This window comes from Drosophila albomicans, chromosome 3 (assembly GCF_009650485.2).
Source record: "Drosophila albomicans strain 15112-1751.03 chromosome 3, ASM965048v2, whole genome shotgun sequence".
Taxonomy (NCBI): Eukaryota; Metazoa; Arthropoda; class Insecta; order Diptera; family Drosophilidae; genus Drosophila; species Drosophila albomicans.
The window spans coordinates 46569954-46592014 of record NC_047629.2 but is presented as its reverse complement, the minus strand read 5'-3'; the positions used below and the strand labels follow the sequence as shown (position 1 = coordinate 46592014).

At 36.9% G+C, this 22061-nt stretch overlaps 1 protein-coding gene and 3 non-coding genes across 5 annotated transcripts; all 4 read right to left on the bottom strand.

Annotated features, from left to right (window-relative positions):
• Positions 1-6007: 6007 nt before the first annotated feature.
• Positions 6008-9919, bottom strand: LOC117570497 (uncharacterized). Of its 2 annotated transcripts, XM_034252191.2 has the most exons (4): positions 9493-9919; positions 8765-8938; positions 6908-7154; positions 6008-6840 (listed from the first exon to the last, which is right to left on the bottom strand). In XM_034252191.2, exons 2-4 carry the CDS (start codon positions 8917-8919, stop codon positions 6025-6027), a joined length of 1218 nt encoding a protein of 405 aa, XP_034108082.1. In that variant the 5' UTR covers positions 8920-8938; positions 9493-9919; the 3' UTR covers positions 6008-6024. The 2 variants fall into 2 exon arrangements, with proteins under 2 accessions (XP_034108082.1, XP_051860713.1); XM_052004753.1 differs by lacking the exons at positions 8765-8938; positions 9493-9919 and adding an exon at positions 7445-7610.
• A 3153-nt stretch (positions 9920-13072) lies between these two features.
• Positions 13073-13155, bottom strand: Trnal-cag (transfer RNA leucine (anticodon CAG)). Its single transcript has one exon. It is a non-coding gene; the product is annotated as a tRNA-Leu (tRNA).
• A 5132-nt stretch (positions 13156-18287) lies between these two features.
• On the bottom strand, positions 18288-18370 carry Trnal-cag (transfer RNA leucine (anticodon CAG)). The gene has a single exon. It is a non-coding gene; the product is annotated as a tRNA-Leu (tRNA).
• A 3551-nt stretch (positions 18371-21921) lies between these two features.
• On the bottom strand, positions 21922-22004 carry Trnal-cag (transfer RNA leucine (anticodon CAG)). Its single transcript has one exon. It is a non-coding gene; the product is annotated as a tRNA-Leu (tRNA).
• Between the last annotated feature and the right edge of the window lie 57 nt (positions 22005-22061).

Genomic DNA, 22061 nt, shown 5'->3' with positions numbered 1-22061 from the left:
AGAGAAAAATATATATATAACTAAATTAAAAATATATATGAATATTACGAATATATATAAATATTAACTCTATATTTGTGTGCAAAAGAAATGTATGTGTGTCAGTGTCTATGTCTCTGTCTCTGTCTCTGTATGTAAAATAGAAGAAAAAACAAAACAAACAAGGCAACAATTTGAAAAGAGTTTAGTTAAAAATTATGGGAAACAAAACAAAACAAACTATCGAAAACAAAACAAAACAAAACATTTTAACTGTGGACTGATTATAAAGCATAATTCAAGCAATTATGCAATTAACCAATTTAATTTGTACTAATTCTAATTCTAATTCTTAGTTAATGACAATTTATGAATATTATTATTATGATTACGATTACTATGATTACAATTAGGTTTTAGTTGCTTAGTTCTTAGCACACGCACATTTCAACTTGAACTTATTGTACAATATGTTTCTCGTATAAATTGCGAATGGTAGTTAAAGAATAAAACACAAAAAAAAACCAACAACAAGTGGACGACACACTGCCCCCCAGTGAATGTGCACAGGCGCTCAGCAGTTGCAATGGACACCACAGCAGCACTCACCACCGCATTTCACCACCGCACCACACCACACACAACAACAACAACATTCGCAGCGAGTGGAGCAACCACAACAACAACAGTCACAGCCAAAACTCATTCGAAACTTTTTATTCACACTGCCTTTTTCTCTGTGCGCGTGCGCGTGCGCGTGCGTGATTGTGCATGTTTGAGCGCGTGCGTGCGTGTTTGTGCGTGTCTATCAACGACGCCGTGCTATTTCAATTAGTTTTTACATACTCTGCATTATTTTAAAGTGTAATATAGTTTAATTTCCTTCCTTCCTTCCACCTCACTTTCTACTCTCCCCACACTCGACATAATTTCTACAACTTTTTCTTCTTTTTAAGTAGCAACAAATGCTCATGCCAACTAAACGCTATAGCAAAAGAAAAGAAGTTTAGATTCAAGCTACAAAATATATAGGATATATACATATGTATGTTTAAGACTGAGTTATCTCATTTCCTTATAAAAGAGATGTTGACAAGCGCGCCCATGCAATAAAAAAAAAAAGAATAAGAAAATGAAATTGGATAAATCAATGTTGAAGAATTGAAGTTGAAATTTAAATTTGAATTCGTATTGCTTAAATTATGTATTAATGTAGCAAACTATATATGAACATATATATATATATATACAAATATTACAATATACATGTGTATAAATCTATATGTGTGCGTATTTAATGTCTTTGATCATTCAAAGTTTAGAAGAAAAAAAGAGAAAAACAAACTCGAAAAATTTGTAGAATTTGTGCGCTCACTTTAAAAACTATTTCCACCCAATTCTTCAACTCTCTTTAACTGTGCTGCTTTCTTATGTATGTAGTTTTACATCATTATATAACTATATCGATATATATGATCTATACATGATATACTTATATATATATGGCATTAACTAATTTAGCGTACGCTTACGATGATGATAAAGAGAAAGAGAATGCGAGAAGTAAAGAAACAAAATAAAAAATAAATAAATATGAATTCAAACTTTCACGGAGATCTCATAGCAAAAACAAAAACAAAAAAGGAAAAACGAAAATTATGCTGAAAAGCAGAAGGAAATCAACAGCTTAGATACGACCGGGAAATTGTGTGAAAATGAGAGGAAAATACATAGTTGAAAATCCCGTACTTTGGTTGTAAGCGATTTCTTTTCGATTTTTTAACATAGCCTTTTGTTTAGAAATATAACGATTTTTTTGTCTTATATACAACACAAATATGTAGACTACAAATCTTTGTCACACACACTTACATACACACACACACTCTGAAATATATAAATACCTTTAGTTATTAAAAAATTCTCACTTGAAACGAGGAAACGAGTAGAAGAAGAAGAAGAAAGGCAAGAAATACAATGCAAAATTATCATCTACATTAGAGATTAAGAAGAACAACACATTTTACATACATACATCATTTATTAAACAAATTATGTAATGAATAACGACATCGGACTTATGTAGGCACCATGTACATAACATTAACACCCCACCAATACTTATATGATATAATATAACACCCATACACTTAATTCCTAAGCGGCAACTAGTTTTTTTTAGTGTTTAGTTTTACAAGTTTAAACGAAAGCGAAACGAAATCAACTAAAATATAATTAATACTATACGATACGATTATTATTATTACGATTATGATTATGATTATGATTATTATATATCATCATGTGCTCTATTTCGAATCATGATGTTGACATGTACATTTTTGCACTCCTTTCAATTCAAATCCCGACAACCACACACAACACACACATTAAAATTTAAATATATATAGATATATAATCTTAATTTGTCTATTTTAATTCTTGGATTTCATAGCTTATGTTTCAATAAGTTTGAAAATATATGTTTAACCGTTAGTTGACTAAGTAAACTGCATTAGTATTTTGACCTAAACCAATTGTGGAGCAGTACTAAATATATATATATATATATAATTATATAGTAGAACCTACATAATATTATATATACGAGTTAACGTTTTCATAATGGCTGCAGACGAAGAATGAGAAGCGAGATGAAAGAAAGAGAGAGAAATAAAATTGTGTAAAACTGTTTGTATAAAAAAAAGCGACAACATTTTTGTTTTATTCTTTGAATTTCAACATTTCTTAACAACTCTTAAAACACAAAACATTCCTTCGAAATTTTGGAGGCGAGGGAAATTGTTTCCGAAGACCGTCTAGTAAAAAACCACAGACCCAATGCATTTGCAATTAGAATTTATAGCTATAAATACATGTATGCATTTTTTTTTGTGTTATTTGTCAAGAATTAGCACTACTTATATACGATATATACTTATATTTATAAATATATGTGTATGTATGGACAATATTGCAAAACAAACTCGAAACACTCAAAACAGATTATTCCAAATACAGGTATCTAAAAAACACATTTGAAATGTTTGTCCTTTGGATCGAAGGCAGCTTTTCAATATCTCTCAGAATAATAAGTATTATATATATAATATTGAACTCGATTATAAAACGACATTTGTGCCAGAATTACCCAAAAAAAAAAAAAAGAATACAACTTTTTGGCAGACATTAAACAAATAATAGTAAAAATAATAAATGTTTTCTTAACAGAGAATAAATTGCGCTCAGGTTATAAAAAAAAGAAACAGAATATGTAAAGAATAAAAATCGACATTACTTAATTCAAAATAAAAAAAAAAACAACATATTGCATACAACATACATAACTAAATGTACGTTTACCATGTTTAACAAAAGGCTGTTTGTAGAAATTGTGACACAGTTTTTTAACCCCTAACAACAACAACAACAAATACATATACGATTACAATATAAACGATAAACGATAAAGGGAAATTTTTGATGTAAATGTGAGTAGAATACACGCTAAAAGCTTTGCAACAAAAAAAAAAAAGAAATGAAAGTAAAAAGCAGAAATCACGCTAATTTGAACTTCTGATTATGATTAATGTACTCGTAGTTGCTTAGCCCACGAACTAGAGATACCCTGTAGCGAATGCTACGTCGGGTCGCTTTGTGCACTCTATGCGAAACTTGTGTAAATACATGAAATTAACAAAAAAAGAAAACTATAATAATTAAAATTACCATGATACATTAACTATATAGAAGAAAAAACTTTGTGATTGCTTCTCATTGATGATAAGCCGATGTGTGTACTTTTCTTATATACATACCCAGCAGTTAGCCACATCCAACTTGTCGTATAGAAATCCCAACTCCCCCAAGAAATATATATATATACTTATGTAGGACACAACACAGAATGTACGAGTAGTTAACAATACCATAAACAATACATACAGAAGGTAGAATTCTTCAGCTTATCCATTATTAAGATATATAGGGGCATACGTAAAACTTATATACATATATGGGAAATTCGATAAATGTTGTAAAAAGAAAAGAATATATAGTATTTATATAACGCAAAACAACTCTATAAATGTATATGTGAAAATTGTAGCACACTTTGATGAAATGATCAACAATTTACAACACTATGTGAGTATAATGAAAATCCTCTCAAGTAGAAGTTCCCACTAAACCCAAAAAAAAACAAAATTGCACGCGATTGAGCAAAATGTCCTTTAATCTTTGGGTTCTCCAGATGAGAACGTTAGAACGGAATGAAAGTATTTTAAACAAAGCATTGTTTAACTGTATATATGTAATTATATTATCTTTGTATGTACTCGTATGATGTACTCACACACAAGCATCACATTAACCATTAATACACTAACTCAATTGATACGTTACTTCGCATAAATATAAATATATATGTGTATGCGAATGTAACAACAAAATGTACATTATTAAATGAGCAAAACCCTCAGAATTTTTCAGAATTACATAATTAACATAATACCACACACTAACCATTGTATTAACTAATAAAACCAAAAGAAACCAAGCATTAGACTTACTAATATTATTATAACGTAATACTGAAAAAAAAAAACAAATAAATTTCAAACGAAAAAGAAAACAAAAACAGTCAAAATGCTTTCAAACTAAATAAAGTTCTTTGGAATTACAATGCAAAACAAAAGATACGAAAACAAATCGCAAAAGTTCTTTTTACTGGGTGACGGTTACTTTTTTGAATAGCAAGCTGTTGTTTTTGAGGACACTGCTTGCGGACAACACAATGAAGCAGTGCACTGTTTGCTAGCGTTTCGCTGCTAAAAGTCAATAGATGGCGCCACAAGGAACTACCACTACAGCACTAAAGATGGCGCCAAAATAACTTGTCAAGTAAACCGAATTATTGAATTTTTAAAACCTCATAACTTGGCCATATCCTGACGCATTTTGGCAGGACATGTTTTCTTGGGCTCGTGTAGCCCTACTCTTTCGATTGGCATCTTAAAAATATGGGGTCATCTAAGAATCCGACACTTGTAAAATTTCAGTCAGAAGGCGCTGAGAAAAGTGTCAAAATCCAGAAATCTTTGATATCTCAGAAACTAGCAGGACAATCGGGATGTCCTTTGGTGAGTTGATAGTCCTTTTCAAGCAATGTCGATTGACACTAGTTTTAGTCAGATCCTTCCAAGGACTTTCGAGTTAGAGCCTATTTTTTGTATACGAAAATTACCGTTTTTCTCAGCTCCTGTAAGGACTTTCGTCCTTTTTATTAAAAATTCTTACGACTCTAGGTAAGTACTATCTTTCTGCCAAAGGACATCCTTCTAGTCCTTCAAACGGCTGAGTTACAACCGATTTTTCGATTTCAGGACATTTTTTCTATGCCTCCCCCTTTGAAAATTTTCGAAAATTTTTTTTGCGTGATTTTTAAAATTTTGAAATGCAAATCGATAGTACTACTTGCGGAGAGTACAATTATATGAGTCCTTTCAAAATTCACACGGATATCAAGGATCAGGATCAATAAAAATAGTACATAAAACGCAAAATAATAATATCTTGGACAGTTCCCTGCCAATTTGGACCGGAAATGGCTCGTTTTCTAGATCAGGACGTGTTCTATAATTTGATAAACAATTCTCATTATAAATGTCTATTTACATTCATTGATAAAACACCAGTTGATTAATTCAGTTCTTGGCTTAAAAGCTCTCGTATATTCTATTCAGATTTCATGTGTTTTATGGCTACAAATACGTTATAAAAGTATATGCCTTTCCTCTCTGATCGGGCTCTATATAGTAGGTAGTATATAAAATTTGTACCTTATATGTCTAGGGTGTTGCACCAGCTCTGCGGTGCCTTACAAATATGTTTCTTTTGCATCAGTCTTAAACAACGAATATTTGAAATGATTTTTAAGAACTTATTTCTTAATCGGGGAGCTAAAGACTAACGAAGACTAAGGTCTAAGGAATACTAAAATGATAAGTGAACTGTGTTTGTGTGTGTGTTTGCTTTGTTTTGGGGCTAATCCTTTTTGCCATAATGGCTGTAGCTCTCCTCCACGAAGATCTGTATGGAACGCTTCACGTGCTGTTTGTGCGGTTCTGGCAGCTGTTCCAGTTTGGGCAATATCTTCATAAGGAATCGGAAATCCGGTGATAGATTTATGTTGGTTTCAGTCTCCGGCGGCGACGGCGAGGGCGATGACAACGATGGTGGTTTGATGGGCTCCGAGTCCACGGGTAAGATGGACACGCTGGCAGGAAGCGCAACACCGGGTGCTCCTTCCACTTTGATGAAGTTTGTGGGATTCTTCTTGGGCGGCAACGTGATGTGTGGTTTGTGAGCAATGGGAGTCGGTGTTGGTTCCTGTTTGATAGCCGGATGCTTAGCTTTTGCCTGTGCCTGTTCCTTGCCCTGAATGCAGCTGAGTATTTCGGGCAGAAACTTTTCCAAATGCTCTGTGATATTCGCTTTGGATTTATCTGTGACAATCATAAGTTTCTTGGCAGCCGTATCCTTTTCCTGTTCGACTACAACAAACATTTTGCGCTTTTGTCCATTGACGCCGCTGTTGCCATTCTTCTCATCCGATTTCTCAGTTATCAAATAAAGTTTACGCTTCTTAGCCACTCCATTAGCAGATTTTCCAGTGCCATTCTGTGCATTGACGAGTGCCGAGAGCGGCATGCTCGCCTCGTAATCCGAGCTTATGGACTGCACATCGCTGGAGACGGAAGACGACGAGCAGATGGAGTGTGAACGCTGTGGAAGCGGTGTTATGGTAGTCACCGACTTCTCTTGCATTGTCTGTTGCTTTTGGGAATCCCCGCTGGAACTCTGCAAAGGAGAAAAGGTTATCGATGTTATCGTTATCTATGTGAACTTGCGATAAAGTTGCACTTACGTCGACCAGCTCTATCGTTGTGCTATCAGCCATGGGCTTAGCAGATGTTGCTGCTGCTGTTGTTGTTGCAGTTGTTGTTGCTGGGATAATGTGCTTGGATCCACGCAACGGCGTCGTCTTGATGCGCGTCTTGGCCATTGCCTTGCGCTGACTGAAGTGTCGGCAGCAGATGCGCAGCTTCTTCAGGCCACCAAGTTCGTTTACCAGTTGCTCGCTCACTCCGAAATGGCGCAGCCAATAGTTGCAGCTGCAGGAATTACAATTGTTGATTATTCAGTGGACAAGTTACATGCGCATGTATTGCAAGTAGTGTGTGTGTGAATATGTGTGTGCTTGTGTTAGTGAGATCGTGAGCGTAAGAATGCAACATGACTCTCTGGCGCACCGAAATGCAAGCTCAGCTTTGGTCAACAACACAAACTGTGTAGCAATTGTAAAAGTTCTTCACAAGAAAGCTTTCAAATTGAATAGTAAAGAGCACAATAAATACTACTACAGCAATCGCGACGTTTTGTTTTGTATGGATTCGAGTTTTACCCCAAAAAAACTACACGAAACTCATGCGCGCTCCTCGACGGTGCGATCGCCTCGGAAGTTCTTTGTTTACTGTAAAGAACTGCATTGAAGTTTTGTTCTTTTGCTCGTCGTGCTTTTCCTGTGCAGCTTTAAAATTAGATCCCATCTCGCTCTTTCTCACAAACACAAACGTCATGCGAATGAAAAGTTCTTCCATGGCCGCCAAAAGTTGTCGCTGAAAAAAGCGCTTTTATGCTCAATGCACTGCTTGTCTCTCGCTCTCTCTGTCTGTGTTTTTGCATGTGTGCTGCTTTCGCTACTCTTACACTCGCTCTCACTCCCTCTCTCACTGCTTTACTTTATGCGCTCTCAGAGAGCGGAAGTTTGCTGCGTCTAGTGCCGGCGTTCACAATTGCCGCTTCAACTTCCCCCACTCTACAAGCACGAATAAGCAGTAATAACAAGAGCTGCTTCTGTTTATTTATTTTACACAACTTAAGCAATTAGGCTAGACCAAAAAATAGTCGATGTGCTAAAGTTGCATTACTTAATTTAACATTAATTAAGTACAGATGGGTATGTCACACAATTAATTAATTAACTAATTACATATGCACTTCCACATATGTATGTATTATATTTGCAAATTGTACGTTTGTATTATGTCCACTTTAAACTCCAGCCTGATGCCATCAACTCCACTGCACAGAACTTTTTTTTGCAACAACAACTTCACGGCCAACAGAGCGCACAGCGCCTTGCACGCACATTACAAGAGAGTGCCAGAGCGAGAGCGCCAGAGAGTTAAAAATAAACTCATGGGGGATATCTAGCTGCGTGTGTGTGTGTGTGGGACGCAGCTTCTTATGCTGCTCTGGCGCTCTCGCTGTTTCCCTCACACCCACAATGCGCATAATTGCAACAGAAATGCATGCAAGTTCTTGTTGTTGTTGTTGTAGCTCTTGTTTTTGCCATGGCATTGAAATTTTCTATGAAGTTGATGCGGGCGCTATGAGTTCAATAACCTTTGACTCGCCAGAATGGCTATGCCAAAAGCAAAAGCTCTTTCTCTGCTATACCTGTATGTATGTAGGTATGTTTGTATGTGCCTAGAAGGTTTGTCTGGAATACAATTTGTAAACACACACACACACACTTACATACAAGCATAGGTGTCTGTTTGTATGCAAAAGAGAATTTGTGATGCGCAACAAGCTCGAGTGCAAGGCTAAGTTAAAGCTGAGCTGCATAAACAGGTTTAAATGTAGATCGGTAAAAAGGCCACTTATTTAATGGTGTATTTATGTGTGTGGTGTGATATTATTGGGCATATTCACTTACCGAATGACATCGTGTATTGGAAATCGACGTAACTCCGTCGCACTCGCCTCGCAGCCCATCAAACACATCCTCGAACTGGGCTCTGGCTGACTTTCAGCTTTTATATTCGCGCTGGGATGCAACGACATGGCTTTAAAAATGCGTAGATTGCTCATTCTATTGCCGTCAGGTTATCTACGAAAAAGCGTATTTAATCAAAAGCGTCGTTTACAATGGTTGCCAAAGAGATATGTGGGAGAGGGAGGTTGGGAGGTGGGAGGAGGCTGCTTATGCTTGGGCTATTTATTAGCGCCATGTGTCTGTACTACTTTTCTATTTAACTTGAGCATAATAACGAAATATGAGAGCGAATGAATGAGCGCGCGGAGTCGCGCACAACGAAAAATAAACGTTAAAAGCTTTTTCTCTCTCTCGGACTCTCAGTCAGTCACTCTCTTGTGTGCAGCTTTCGGCAGTAACACGCCGCTGCTGCAGTTTCATCTTATTATTCAAAAATGAACAGAGCTTTTGCGGCGTAGTGCACAGCGAGTGCTAGACAGCCATATAAAAGTAAAAGCTTTGATAGAACAGCGCTTACGCCTCGTTCCCGCTGCTGCTGCCGAAAGTTGAATGCGGCGAATGCGAAATTGCGAATGTTGCAAAATTAGTTGATACATATGTAGTTTGCTCTAGTTTATGATAAAAAAAAAAACAAAAGAACTTAAAACTTAATAGTTATCAATACTCACAATATCTTTTGCTCTTGATGAAGCCGCTGTGCTAGTCTTGGGTTGAATAACCTTACTGCACGCCACAGACGCCGCCACACAGCAACAGTCACAACAACGACAACAACAACAACAACAACTCACAACACGTTGTCTGTTGTGTGGCGTGCTTTTTTTTGCCTGTCACAATTATCAACGCTCTTTATGTGTCTTTATTTCTTGAATTCTTCAAGAGCTTTCACAACGTCGCTATTGCCAGGCATTTAAAATTCAATTGCTTCGTTTGCCGTTGCAGTTTAAAATGTAATTCCAGTTATAGTTATTGTTCTTACTCTTGCTGTTGTTGTATTTTCACTTTGCCTTTAACTTTAAACACAGTGTCTGTGTGTATATGTGTATGTGTGTGTGCCTTACTTTGATTACGTTCTGTCCAAGCTACGTCATGGTATCTCAAAGACTGCCAAAAGTTTCGCCTGCGTCATTTCAAGTATAATGTAAAAAACGTATTGAAAGCTGAAAGCAGGTCGACGCAACGCTTTTTGCCGCTCTTCGAAAAGCTCGTGGCTCGTTTTTTCGTTTTTTGTAAGCTTGGTTTCTGAGCGCTTGTGCGCTTTCTCACTCACCAGAGTCGAAGCTTTTTCGCTCACCTACAAAAGAGAGAGCGCCGCAGTGCCGAGGGTGGTCTTCAATGGCCAAAAGCTTTTTTTCGTGGTACGAGATCATAATTTAAATCGCTTCGTTACAAAAAGCTTTTATGGCCTGTTAAATGAAGGCGCTCGAAGCTTTTCAAAAGCTATTCGAGTGAAATTTGAGACATAATCTATTGGATGGGAATTAAAAATGCATAATTTCGTATTTCAATGATAAACTATAAATACTGTTCAGAGAATTTGAATGCGCATTGCATTTAAATAATCATTTTTCTTATCTTAATTACCTGCCATAAATTGCAGCGACTATTTGGAATGCTCATTTGACAGTGTTTTCCATTCAAAATTTAATTAAAAGTGTTAAAAGCTTTGCATAAACAACCAACAGGTGTTATAAGTAAAGAGGTAGCTATGCAACATCAATGGAGGGGGGGAGAAGTGAGTGAATGCAGCTCTTTTGAGCATTAATAATAATTTGCTGAAAGCACGTTTAATTTGCTATTTAAAAGCCAATCAATTGAAAACTTGTGGATGCCATAAATTTCAATAGTTGAAATATTCTTGTATAATGAAGGCGAAAAAGACGTTTGCAAAAAAGAAAAATGCAGTTGCTGGCAGATAAGGCGTTTGTCTTGTCTCACATCATTCATAATAATGCATCTTCGTTTTTTTTTTCTCTTCACTCACATGTCAATTTAAATTGTGTAAACAGTTTTTGCTAAGCAGCCGCAGCAGTCAGTTGTCAATTGTTCAACGGCTCAATGCTTCACGCCTTGGGGCCATTAAATTATCTTAATAGTAGTTGAGGGTTTTTTATTTTTTATAGGCTCCAATATTAAATGATGTAAAATTGTCGTAAACTTTTGACTATAAAAAAAAAACAACACAACTCGGGAATGCCGCGTTTTATGTGTCTGATTGCCGCTAATGATCAAGTATACTCGTAATTACAAATAGGGCAAGTCAGGCCTACGCATCAAGTTTTAATAATCATGCCAATGTCTGAAAATACTCGTCTTATCCTCAAGAGCAAATCAACTACTGCAGTTGCAATTGAAATTGAACAAGTCAGCGGTTTCTCCAGTTTGATTGACTGAATGATTCGTTGAAGACTTGAAGTGCCTAAGCGATGCCAGACTGCGATAATAATCATCATCGGAGCTCTCACTCAATGTGAGTTGTGTGTGTGTGGTCTTAATGTTTCGACTCAATGCTTGAAGGCGAAACGGTTTGGCCGCCTCAGATTATGTGATTAGAATATTGACAATTAAGGCGCACATAAATTGATTTACTTGTAATTTTTAATGGCGCCAACGGCGCTCACAGTTAACAAGTGCAATTGAAGCAATTGCAGCGGCGATCAACTGATCTAAATGCGATTTGGGATAATCTAAATAACTTGCATGCAGAGCAATAATATTTTAAATCGTGTGAGGTCTTTTTGAAAATAAATTTCTCCCCTTATGTTTCTTACTTTTTATACCCTCTACAGGGTATTATAACTTAGTACATCCAGGAAATGTTTGTAACAGGCAGCAGGATTCATTTTCAACCCCATAAACAATATATATATTCATAATAAGCGTCAATAGCCGAGGCGATATAGCCATATCTGTCATAGCCTGTCTGTCTGTCTGTCTGTCCGTCTGTCTGTCTGTCTGTCTGTCTGTCTGTCTGTCTGTCCGTCTGTCCGTCTGTCGGTCTGTCTGCCTGCCTGTCTGTCTGTCATAGCCTGTCTGTCTGTCTGTGCGTATGAAACACTGGATCTCAGAGGCTGTAAAAGATAGAGCTTTGATTTTTGTTCCATCATTTGTAATATTTCCACACCGATCAGTTTTGTTTCAAAATTTTGCCACGCCCACTTCCGAAAATCGAATAACAAGTGTAATTTTAAAGCTAGAGCGATTTTTGGTGTATAAAATAATGACAATAATATAGTATTTAAAATACCTGAAAACTTGGTTGCGATCAGATGAAAATTGTGGAATTTACTTAAGAAATACTTTTGTATGGAAAAAACGCCTACTTACCAAAATTATCCTTCTTAAGCATTTCTTCAATATGTTTCAGTATTTTTGCGTCATATTTTTGGTATGTTTGTAGATTATGGTTGTATTGAACATGGGTAGCTTTCTTTCATTCATTGATTTCGGTTTAATTTTAATGACCTAAATAATAAAATATTAATAAAAATGCAGGTTTACTTTTGATTCATAACTTTTTCAATTAAATGTTCCAAATAATTTAAAACAAGTAAGAAAGTTACAGTCGAGTGTACTCGACTGTGAGATACCCGCTACCCATTTTTAATAAAGGCAAAATATTGCGGTATCATTTTCAAAATATACCGAAAATACTAAAAAAAAATACTAAAAATATACCAAATGGTATATTTGGTATATCGATATAGTACACCATTCAAAATATACCATAAACGGTACAATGTGCCAGATTGTCGGCCAAAGCAACTCAGACCCCTAGTAAGTAGGCGTTTTTCCCATACAAAAGTATTTCCTAAATAACTTCGACAATTTTTATTTGATCGCAACCAAATTTTCAGAAATCATAACTACTATAGTAATTATTGTATATACCAAAATTCGTAACTCTAGCTTTAAAATTACACTTGTTATTCGATTTTTTTGATTTGCGGGGGCGGAAGTGGGCGTGGCAAAAATTATAGCTCTATCTCTTATAGTCTCCGAGATCTAGGTGTTCATACGGACGGACGGACGGACGGACAGACAGACAGACGGACATGGCTATATCGTCTCGGCTGTTGACGCTGATCAAGAATATATATACTTTATAGGGTCGGAGATGCCTCCTTCTACCTGTTACATACATTTCCTGCCGGCACAAAGTTATAATACCCTTCTACCCTATGGGTAGCGGGTATAAAAATAGCATAAACAATTAAATTGTGCACAAAAAAAGTGAAAAAAAGTTCTTGTCAGAAGTGGGATTCGAACCCACGCCTACAGAGTAGACTGCGACCTGAACGCAGCGCCTTAGACCACTCGGCCATCCTGACTCTTGGTCGAGTGCTGTTCAATTACCAATGGCATTCAATGTGCCTCTCTCTTCCCAGTGCAAAAGTATTTTTGTTGTATTTTTATAGCATTGTCGCTGCAGTGTTGAGTATACGCCATGTATTACATGTGTTACCCAATCACACTTAACTCTTTGAACTTGGGCAGCCTACGCGCTACGTGAATGGGATTGAGAATGAAATATTGCATGTGGCGCCCGCAGGCAAAGACAAATTGCACTCGTCGTCGCGTCATGGAAAGGTGTGTTGAACAGACAACAGACAACAACAAAGGCAGCAATAACAAGGCTTAAATTTTGTACAATTATGTTTGTGGCATGAAACATGCAGCGATGCAACGCAGCAACACCGAACTGATAATAATAATAAAAGGTAATCGAAATGAGGTCAAAATCATACATCAAACTGAGTAAGTCCGCAGATTGGCAACTGTCACTTTTTATATTTATTTCGATTAGTTATGCAACAGCAGTAACAGCATCAACAACAACAACAAAAACAACTACTGCCCACCCACTGTTGAGTTCAGTTGAAGTTTCAATGAGGCATGCAAAATAATTAAGTTAGTTGAACGAAATGTCAACTGGCCTGCAGCCAAATTGCTCCCCAATGGCCAAACGCTGTTGACATTTCACACGCACCACCAGCTGCAACTAGTAGTGAAGTTGTTGTTGCCACTTGTTGTGGCTTGCGACTTGGTCACACGCACTTTCAATGCATTTCAATTAGCTTCGACTGTTGCTCCACTTTGACTTTGAAGCGAAGCGAACGTTGCTTTGCGTTCAGTTCACAGTGTTCAAGTGATATTTTCATTTTTATAGCTTGATTGTAGACATTTGATAGGCATTTATATATGTTAATCAGTTGGCTGACCTGACAGCTAAAGTTAATTAAACTTTACGCATAAAATTTTCCAATGCATACGAGTTTCCAGTTTAGTTTGCGTTATTTATCCATGTTTACTTTGCAGACATTGCAAACATCATGAAGTACCTCAACATTGTTGTGTTTGTGGCAGCAATTGTACTTGTGTGCTTGAGCATAAATTCAAATTGTGATTAATGGTAGACGCATAGTTCTAGGAGAACTCAAGTGACCCATTTTTTTGTGTTCTATTCTGTTGCAGTTGGAAAATTAGCAAATTGCCCGAATGTCAATCAAAAGTCATCAATCAAAATTTGTGTGTGTTTGCTACTGTCAGTTGGACACAATGTGTATAAATATGAATCAAATATATGGAACAGCAACGGGGTGTGGCAGCAACTACTTGACTTGACTTGACTTTATTTTACTTACTACTGCAACCGCAGTGGGTGCAGCCAGGCAGCCAGCTTGTAAATTAGCATAACAATGGCCCAGTTAAGTGGGTCAACAAGAGCAGTGACAAGTTAGATGGATAGCTGAAGTTGTGAGTTGGCCCAAAGAGGAAAAACTCCATTCGACTTCCTCTTGGTTCGGAGTCAATGCTCGCTTTCAAGTTCACAACAGACTGCCAGACAATTGGGAAGACACTTTGACCACAGCGAACATTAATCATTAATTGTTGTTGTCGCGACATTTTATGCCAAATTTGTACAAAGTTAATTAACAGGTTTCATTGTTTTTTAGCCGCAATAATAATTCATAAGTCTGCTCTACACACAAACATACATACATATTCTTGTATGTGTGGATTATGGGGGCGTATACGTAATGTCTCAGCGACAGCTCCGAAGAAAGCGAGCTGAAATCAATTTGAAAACATGTTTAAATACCGCTTTTTTGCTGCTTGGCTAATAGAAATTTAATTAGCCATGCAATTTTGTTTTGTTGTTGTTGTTATTGGCGTTGTTTTGTTTATGGTTTTGCTTTGCTTTGAGAGTTGGCGCGCTGCACGTGCAGCTGAAGCCAAATCCAAAGCTCTCTCTCTGTGTGTGTGTGCTGCCCACGCATGCGGGATTGACGCTGTCAGTTTGCTTGTGTGTGTGAGTGAAGTGAAGAAGCCAAGACAAATAAAAAGACACGAGAAATAAAAACAAAACTTTACGGCGCACCACACAGAGCGAACAGCAACAACAATAGCAACAACAATAGCAACAACAACGCCGCTGCTTTTGCGCCCTCTCTCATTCTTGCTGTCGTTCTCACTCTCGCTGCTGCTGCGCGGCGTCGTCGCTTTCGCTCTCTTGCGATCTTTGTCAAGCTTCGTGCTGCTGTGCAGGTTACGCAATAAATCTGTGCGTGACGTCACAATTGCGCTGCGCTTGCAGTGCACAACAGCTGTTACGCTGTGACGTCAGCGCAAAGAGAGCAGCTCTCTCATTGGGGCGAATCTTATTGAGTGTGCGATCTGCTTTGCGCTTGACGCTGCTGTTGTTTTGCCTTCGACTGCGCCACTGCGTCGCTGCAGTCAACAGCAAAAAGCGCAACGCGTCGGTTCGAAAATTTCGTCTTAACGGAAAGTTACAGCTGGTCGAGGTGCGTTCGATTTGTTTTGTTACGCGTATCGAGAACTACGTGTGTAGTGTAGTTTGTTTTTTAGGGGGGGCTTCACTTGGCTTATCGCGCAAAAAATATAATAATAATAATATTGTACCTAACAATTTGATTCCCTTGACAATCCCCAATTGAGTCAAGTGCCATATTGTTACCACATTTATTATTTGTTGTCACTTGGCAAAACGCATTTCCCCCGCGATTCTTGTGCTATGCAATTACGAAATCTTACGTTCAAATTTCGTGTGTATGTGCGTGTGTGTGTAGTGTAGTGTGTGTTCCATGTGTCTATAAATACAACGGACGCGACGTCCAAAATATATGACCGAAAAGTGAGCAGTGAACACAGTCGGTCGCTTGGTCAGAAAGCAAAGCTAAAAGCACGCAGAAAGAACAACCACAACAATAACAAAAGCAACAACAACAATAAGCGCCACAACTGACGGGTTGATTGACTCGAAGGAATTTCGAGAAAGACCCCAACAACAACAACAACAACAAGTAAGCAAGGCAAAGCAGGCAAGCAGGCAGTCAGTCAGTCAGTCAGTCAAACAACAGCAAACAGCAAATAACAAACAGCCGACAGTCATCAGACGTCAGTAGCATCCGAGATTGAACATCCACATCCACATCCACATCCATATTGTACTAGCTGCGTCTCCAGCGTCTCCAACCACAGCTTCCGTTGCTTATCATCGGGGCGGCAAGCACAGTTCCCTGTGATTACGAGGGTTGCTATTTATATTTCTGGCCTAATAATGAAAATGCGAATATTTATAAAAAAAAATGGATTTATTGTTTGTCACAGTATTCTCCAGCAAGATTTATATACTTTTGAATGCCCTCAAATCAATTGTCGAAGCACTTTTTCCACTCTGATTGAGGCACCTCCAAAACATGGTTTTTGAACACTTTAACAGCATCTTCTGACATCGAAAATCAATGACCACGCCTTTTTTCGATGATGTGCGGGTATAAAAAGAAGTCAAGTCAGGGCTGTACGGCGGATGACCCATGAATTCCACGTTTTGACCGCAAAAAAAGGCGCGGGTTTGAGCTGGTGTGTGGGAGTTCGCGTTGTCATGGTGCGGAATGATCCATCTTTTCTTGTTCGTTTTTCGAATTTCTACAAGGAGTTCAGGCTTACAAATTATGGTGTACCACTCAGAATTGACCGTCCTACATTGCTCAAGCGAAACAGTCGCCACATGACCAGTTTTACCGAAGAAACAGGCGACCATTTGCTGAATAGTGCTTCCTCCACGAACAAGGTTCGTTGGATTTGGCTCGTCTTCAAAGACCCACACGGTCGATTGCTGTTTTGTTTTGGGCTCATAACCATAGATCCATGATTCGTCACCTGTGACCATCTTATAAATGTCTTTTGAAGCACAGGGAATGTATTTTTCAAAATTTCTTTGAACCAATCCACACAAGCCTTTTTTTGAGCAATCGTTAAATTGTGCGGGATCCAATGAGAACAATCCTTTTTTACGACCAGGTGTTTATGCAATATCGAATGTATTCTGGTGAAGGAAATGTCAAAGGATGCCTCTATCTCACGATATGTCACATGTCGATCTAGCATTATCAGTTCACGCACGGCATCAATGTTTTCTGGCCCAACGTCCGTTTTTGGACGACCTTCACAACCTTCGTCTTCTAGCGAGCATCGGCCACGATAGAATCCATTAAACCAGTATTTCACAGGGCTATAGGATGGCACTTCATCGCCTTATAAAGATTTAAGTTCATCGGTGCACTCGTGTCGTAATAATCCAAGTCGAAAGTTGTGAAAAATTTTTGCTCAAAAGTGTTCACGAGTTAATTCGATTTTTCTGCCGAGGTAAGTTTTTGATTAATCGTTTATCGATATCAAACGTGCTCGTACATGAACAAGTTGTATGGAGCTTTTATTGATAAAAGTCCAAACTTTTTTTGGGAAATAGCCAATTGGTCCTAATATGGCTAGAAGTGACCTAGGCCAGAAACTTAAATAGCAACCCTCGTATGTGAGGCGCATGAGTTGCGTTTTCAGTGAGTTGCACATTGAAATTACGAACTAATTTCACCAAGACAAATATGATTCCATCTCTCTATACACATATTTACAAAGCAAAAACACAAAGTATCGCCTCTGCCTTCGTTTCGTATACATTGTGTTGATCGTCTGGCTTTTGTTTAATTGCACATCAGTGTGCGAGATGCGCATAAAAATCAACATAAAAGTCGAATAGGGCGGCAGATAAATGAACAAACATAAATAAGACGGCGTAATTAAATTGTACAAACACACCAGTGAGTTATCAATTCAATTATTTTGGTTATTTCTCAATCAAAGTTTTCATTTTCGTACGAAAATCAGAAAAAAACAGTGCACAACTGTGTCTGTGAGGGCGATTAGCGAATAAAAACAGCAACTACGTGAATCTTCCAGTCAATGCCTGCTGTTTTCCATCAGTCAAACAGACGACACCCACACACCCCCCACACCCAGGAAGCCAGCACAGCCTTATTACGAAAAAACACATGCGGTCCATTAAAATGTGTGTATGTGTATTTTTTAATATTCAGTCGGATTAATGTAAATCAAGTGTAGAAAACGCAAAATAAATTTAAAAAAGTACAAAAAAATGTCTTGTCAGAAGTGGGATTCGAACCCACGCCTACAGAGTAGACTGCGACCTGAACGCAGCGCCTTAGACCACTCGGCCATCCTGACAGTTGCTGCTCTGTGAGCAAAAGCCGCTTTTGTGTGCGCTGCTATTATGCTGTTAATGTTCGCTGTTAGATTTACAGCATGCTATAAATAACAAGTTTATGGCAACCACAAAATCTTTATTCCGGCTAAGGGATTTTAACATCGAGTTTTCCCATTTATTTGCTGTGCACTTTGTGCTGCTAGAACTTTTGCGTTGTTGTTAATTTGCCAACAATTTATGGGCTACATTACAAATTATTCAACTAATGGGCAGTTAATATAGCTATTGCCTGGAGGTTGGCCTGCAGCGGTATTAAAATAAATACGCTAACTGCAATTTTATGGCATAATAATTGCAAATTAAACTGATTCGATCTGCTGCTTGTGTACAAATGCCGACTAATTGCCAGACGACGGACGGCAGCAGCGTTATTTCCCCTTTTTAGATAAATCTTATCTCTGCCCGTTATGGGCTGGGCCTTCAGGCCACAATCGTCATTAAATAAAAACAATAACAATAACTAGCCCCACGAGAGATTAGTCACAGATCCACACAGAACCATGTAAAATAAAGTAAAGCTTAGTAAGCTTCCAAAAAAGAGTTCCGAAATCAGCGGCCAGTTTGAAAATGGGGTCAACCCGCATTCTACAACAAAAATCAGGGCGCTAATACTGCGGTTTTTCTTCAACTGTGGGCGTGTCACTTGAAGACTTAACGCTCTTTCGATCCTCTCTCATTAGAGGCGGCAGTCTTTTGTTGTATTTTGTGATTTATTTTTGTTTTTTACTCAACTGTATTCGAGTGAATGATTATATTATTTATGATATATGCACAGAAAGAAAAAACGTACTAAAAACAAGAATAAAATATTGAGTGAAGATTGTTTGAATGTTAAAAATTAACCAAAAAGGTTTATTCTTAAATCAAGATTGCAAATCTAAAAAATAAAATCTAGATTGACCAATATTAAAATTACAGATTATAATCTTGTTTCTTGGAAAAATCTTAAAATGGAATCAAGAAGGCAAAATCTAAATAGCGAAGATAAAACATTCTTCATATAAGATTATATATTCAAGAATGGAAATGTATTTAATAAGATTGATTATTAATCAAATGTGAAGATGAAACAGTCTTAATTCAAGATTAGATTCTTCTTCGAAAAATGGAAAAATCTTAAAAATTGAACCAAGAAGACAAAATCTTAAATCAAGATCAAATAATCTTAAATTTAGATTTGCAATCGACTTTTCAAACATTCTCGAATCAAGATCTTAATCTTGAAATGAGATGTTTTTCATCTTAAAATACAAATCTTGATTTAAGATTGTTTCAACCTAAAAATCTTGTTTCAAAATTGTTTTTTTTTTTAAGATTGAAAAAATATTGATTTAAGCATTATGATTTTATCTTGATTTAAGATTTTTTTTAAGATTTTTTTCGATCTTACAAAGGACAATCCTAAAATGAGATTTTAGGTTGAAACAATCTTATTTTAGATTTCGACTTTTCAATCTAGAATAAATCAAGATTTTAATCTTTAAATAAGAAGTATATCATCTTGAAATGCAACTTTTAACATTTAAGATTTTTCTCGATCTTACAGAAAACAATCTTGAAATTAGATTTGTAGGTTAAAACAATCTTATTTAAGACTTTTTCGATCTCACAAAGAACACTCTTCAAATTAGATTTTTAGGTTGAAACTATCCTAAATCAACATCTAGATTCTTTCTCTCTGTGTAGATAGTAAATAAGATGTTAATCATCTTAAAATGCAAATTTAGCATATAATTCTTCATTTATGATTGTTTCAACCTAAAAATCTTATTTCAAGATTGCTTTTTTTTAACATTGAAAAAGTTTGATTTAAGATCGAAAAATCTCGATTTAACATTTAAGATTCTTTCTTGATTTGAGATTTTTTTCGATCTCACAAAGAACAATCTTGAAATTACATTTTTAGGTTGCAAAAATCCTAAACCAAAATCTAGATTTTTTCTCTCTGTGTAAATAGACACTGTGTGATACTTTGTTGGCTTTTGTTGTCTTTGCGAAGATATTTTAATGAGTTTCTCGACACTTGGCGACATTTTCATTTGATTTATGTGGGCAAGAAACAAGTTCACGAAGCTCACTCTACCGTGTATAAGAGAATATTTCGTATGCTTTCAATTTCATTTTCAATTTCAGCGTCAATTTAATGCACAATCGATGCATCTTATAATTGTATTAAGTTAAAACGAATAGAGACGCAGCATTGTTTTGCATAGTCAAAGGGAAACGCTTTGACTTGATGCCGACACCGACATCGAAATCAAAAATCGTATTTTGTTGGGTTATTTATAGATGAATGTGCGAGAGTATTTTCCGCTATAATTCGAGTATGCATGCGCATTTCAAACTAATTTAATTGTTTGTTTATCTGAGGGGAAAAAACCAAATGGCATGAAATGTTTTGACATGCCGCAAAAATGTTCCGCATTTGCCATTGAACTTTTGCCTCAATCTTAATCGCCGTATTCGTAGTATAAACACAAATTCAATTTGCGACTTTGCAATCAGTTTTTCCGCCCAGAGAAAATTGCAATTCTCACTCTCTCGGTGCTCTCCGCTTGATAAGTGTTATTAATTTTATAATCGTTGAAATAGGTCAAACTCTCAAGTCTAGCAAACAATTGCGCACGCAATTTTCAATTCAATTTCAATTTCATATTTCATTTGTGCACTTTGCGAGCTTCAAATATCAATCGAGATCACACAAGATCAAAGATCGAATCAAGAAGGTGTACTATAAAGGTCTCTGATATAATGTGGGGAAATGTGAAATGTGACACCGTTTCTTTCTCTATTTGTCAAGTGCAGCAAAAAAAAAAAAGAAAACAAAGGGAAATACTATTGCAATATCTTGTGGCATTTGTTTATAAACAAAGAGTTGACACAGTTGGAAATGCGATTTCGATTTTCAGGGCACGGGCTCAATGCCATTTGGTTGGGTCAGTTCTGTTATTATTAAATTATTATGCTTGACTTGCAACTGCGTCAACAGAATCGAAATTGGAATCGAATTAAAGCATTTGTCGTACAAGGTCTGAGCTATTTTTTTACATTAATGTGTTTTGTTGACTTTTATCAGCAATGGTTGAATATTACTATCTGAACAAGCAGTAAAAACAGGTTAAATCGAAAAGTGAAGTTCAGATATCAGTAGACACTTTAGTCGTCGTATTCTTTCCTACTGCCAAAATGTGGCACGTGTGAACTCTGCCACGCCATGGTCAGGCAAATTGATAAATCACTTTGTTAACGCACACAGATAAAAACCTTAGTAGCACGTTTAATGCATTTTAATGCCACTTTTCCCTCTCGCAAAGTCTGAACAACGTTTAAGAGATAAGATTTGTGTGTGTGCTTTTTATTGGCGGCCGTTAAGTGCTTAGATTTTTATGTGCGCTTTGTGTGATGCAGGTTAAGCAACAGCACGACTCTTGGCTAATTGCAAATGTCGAATGTACAATAAAATCAACATAAAACAATCGCAATAAAAATTAAAAAATGTAAAAAAAGTTCTTGTCAGAAGTGGGATTCGAACCCACGCCTACAGAGTAGACTGCGACCTGAACGCAGCGCCTTAGACCACTCGGCCATCCTGACATTTGAGCAACGAGTGCCAAAGTCGCCATAAGAAACTGGCCACGCACACAAAACAAG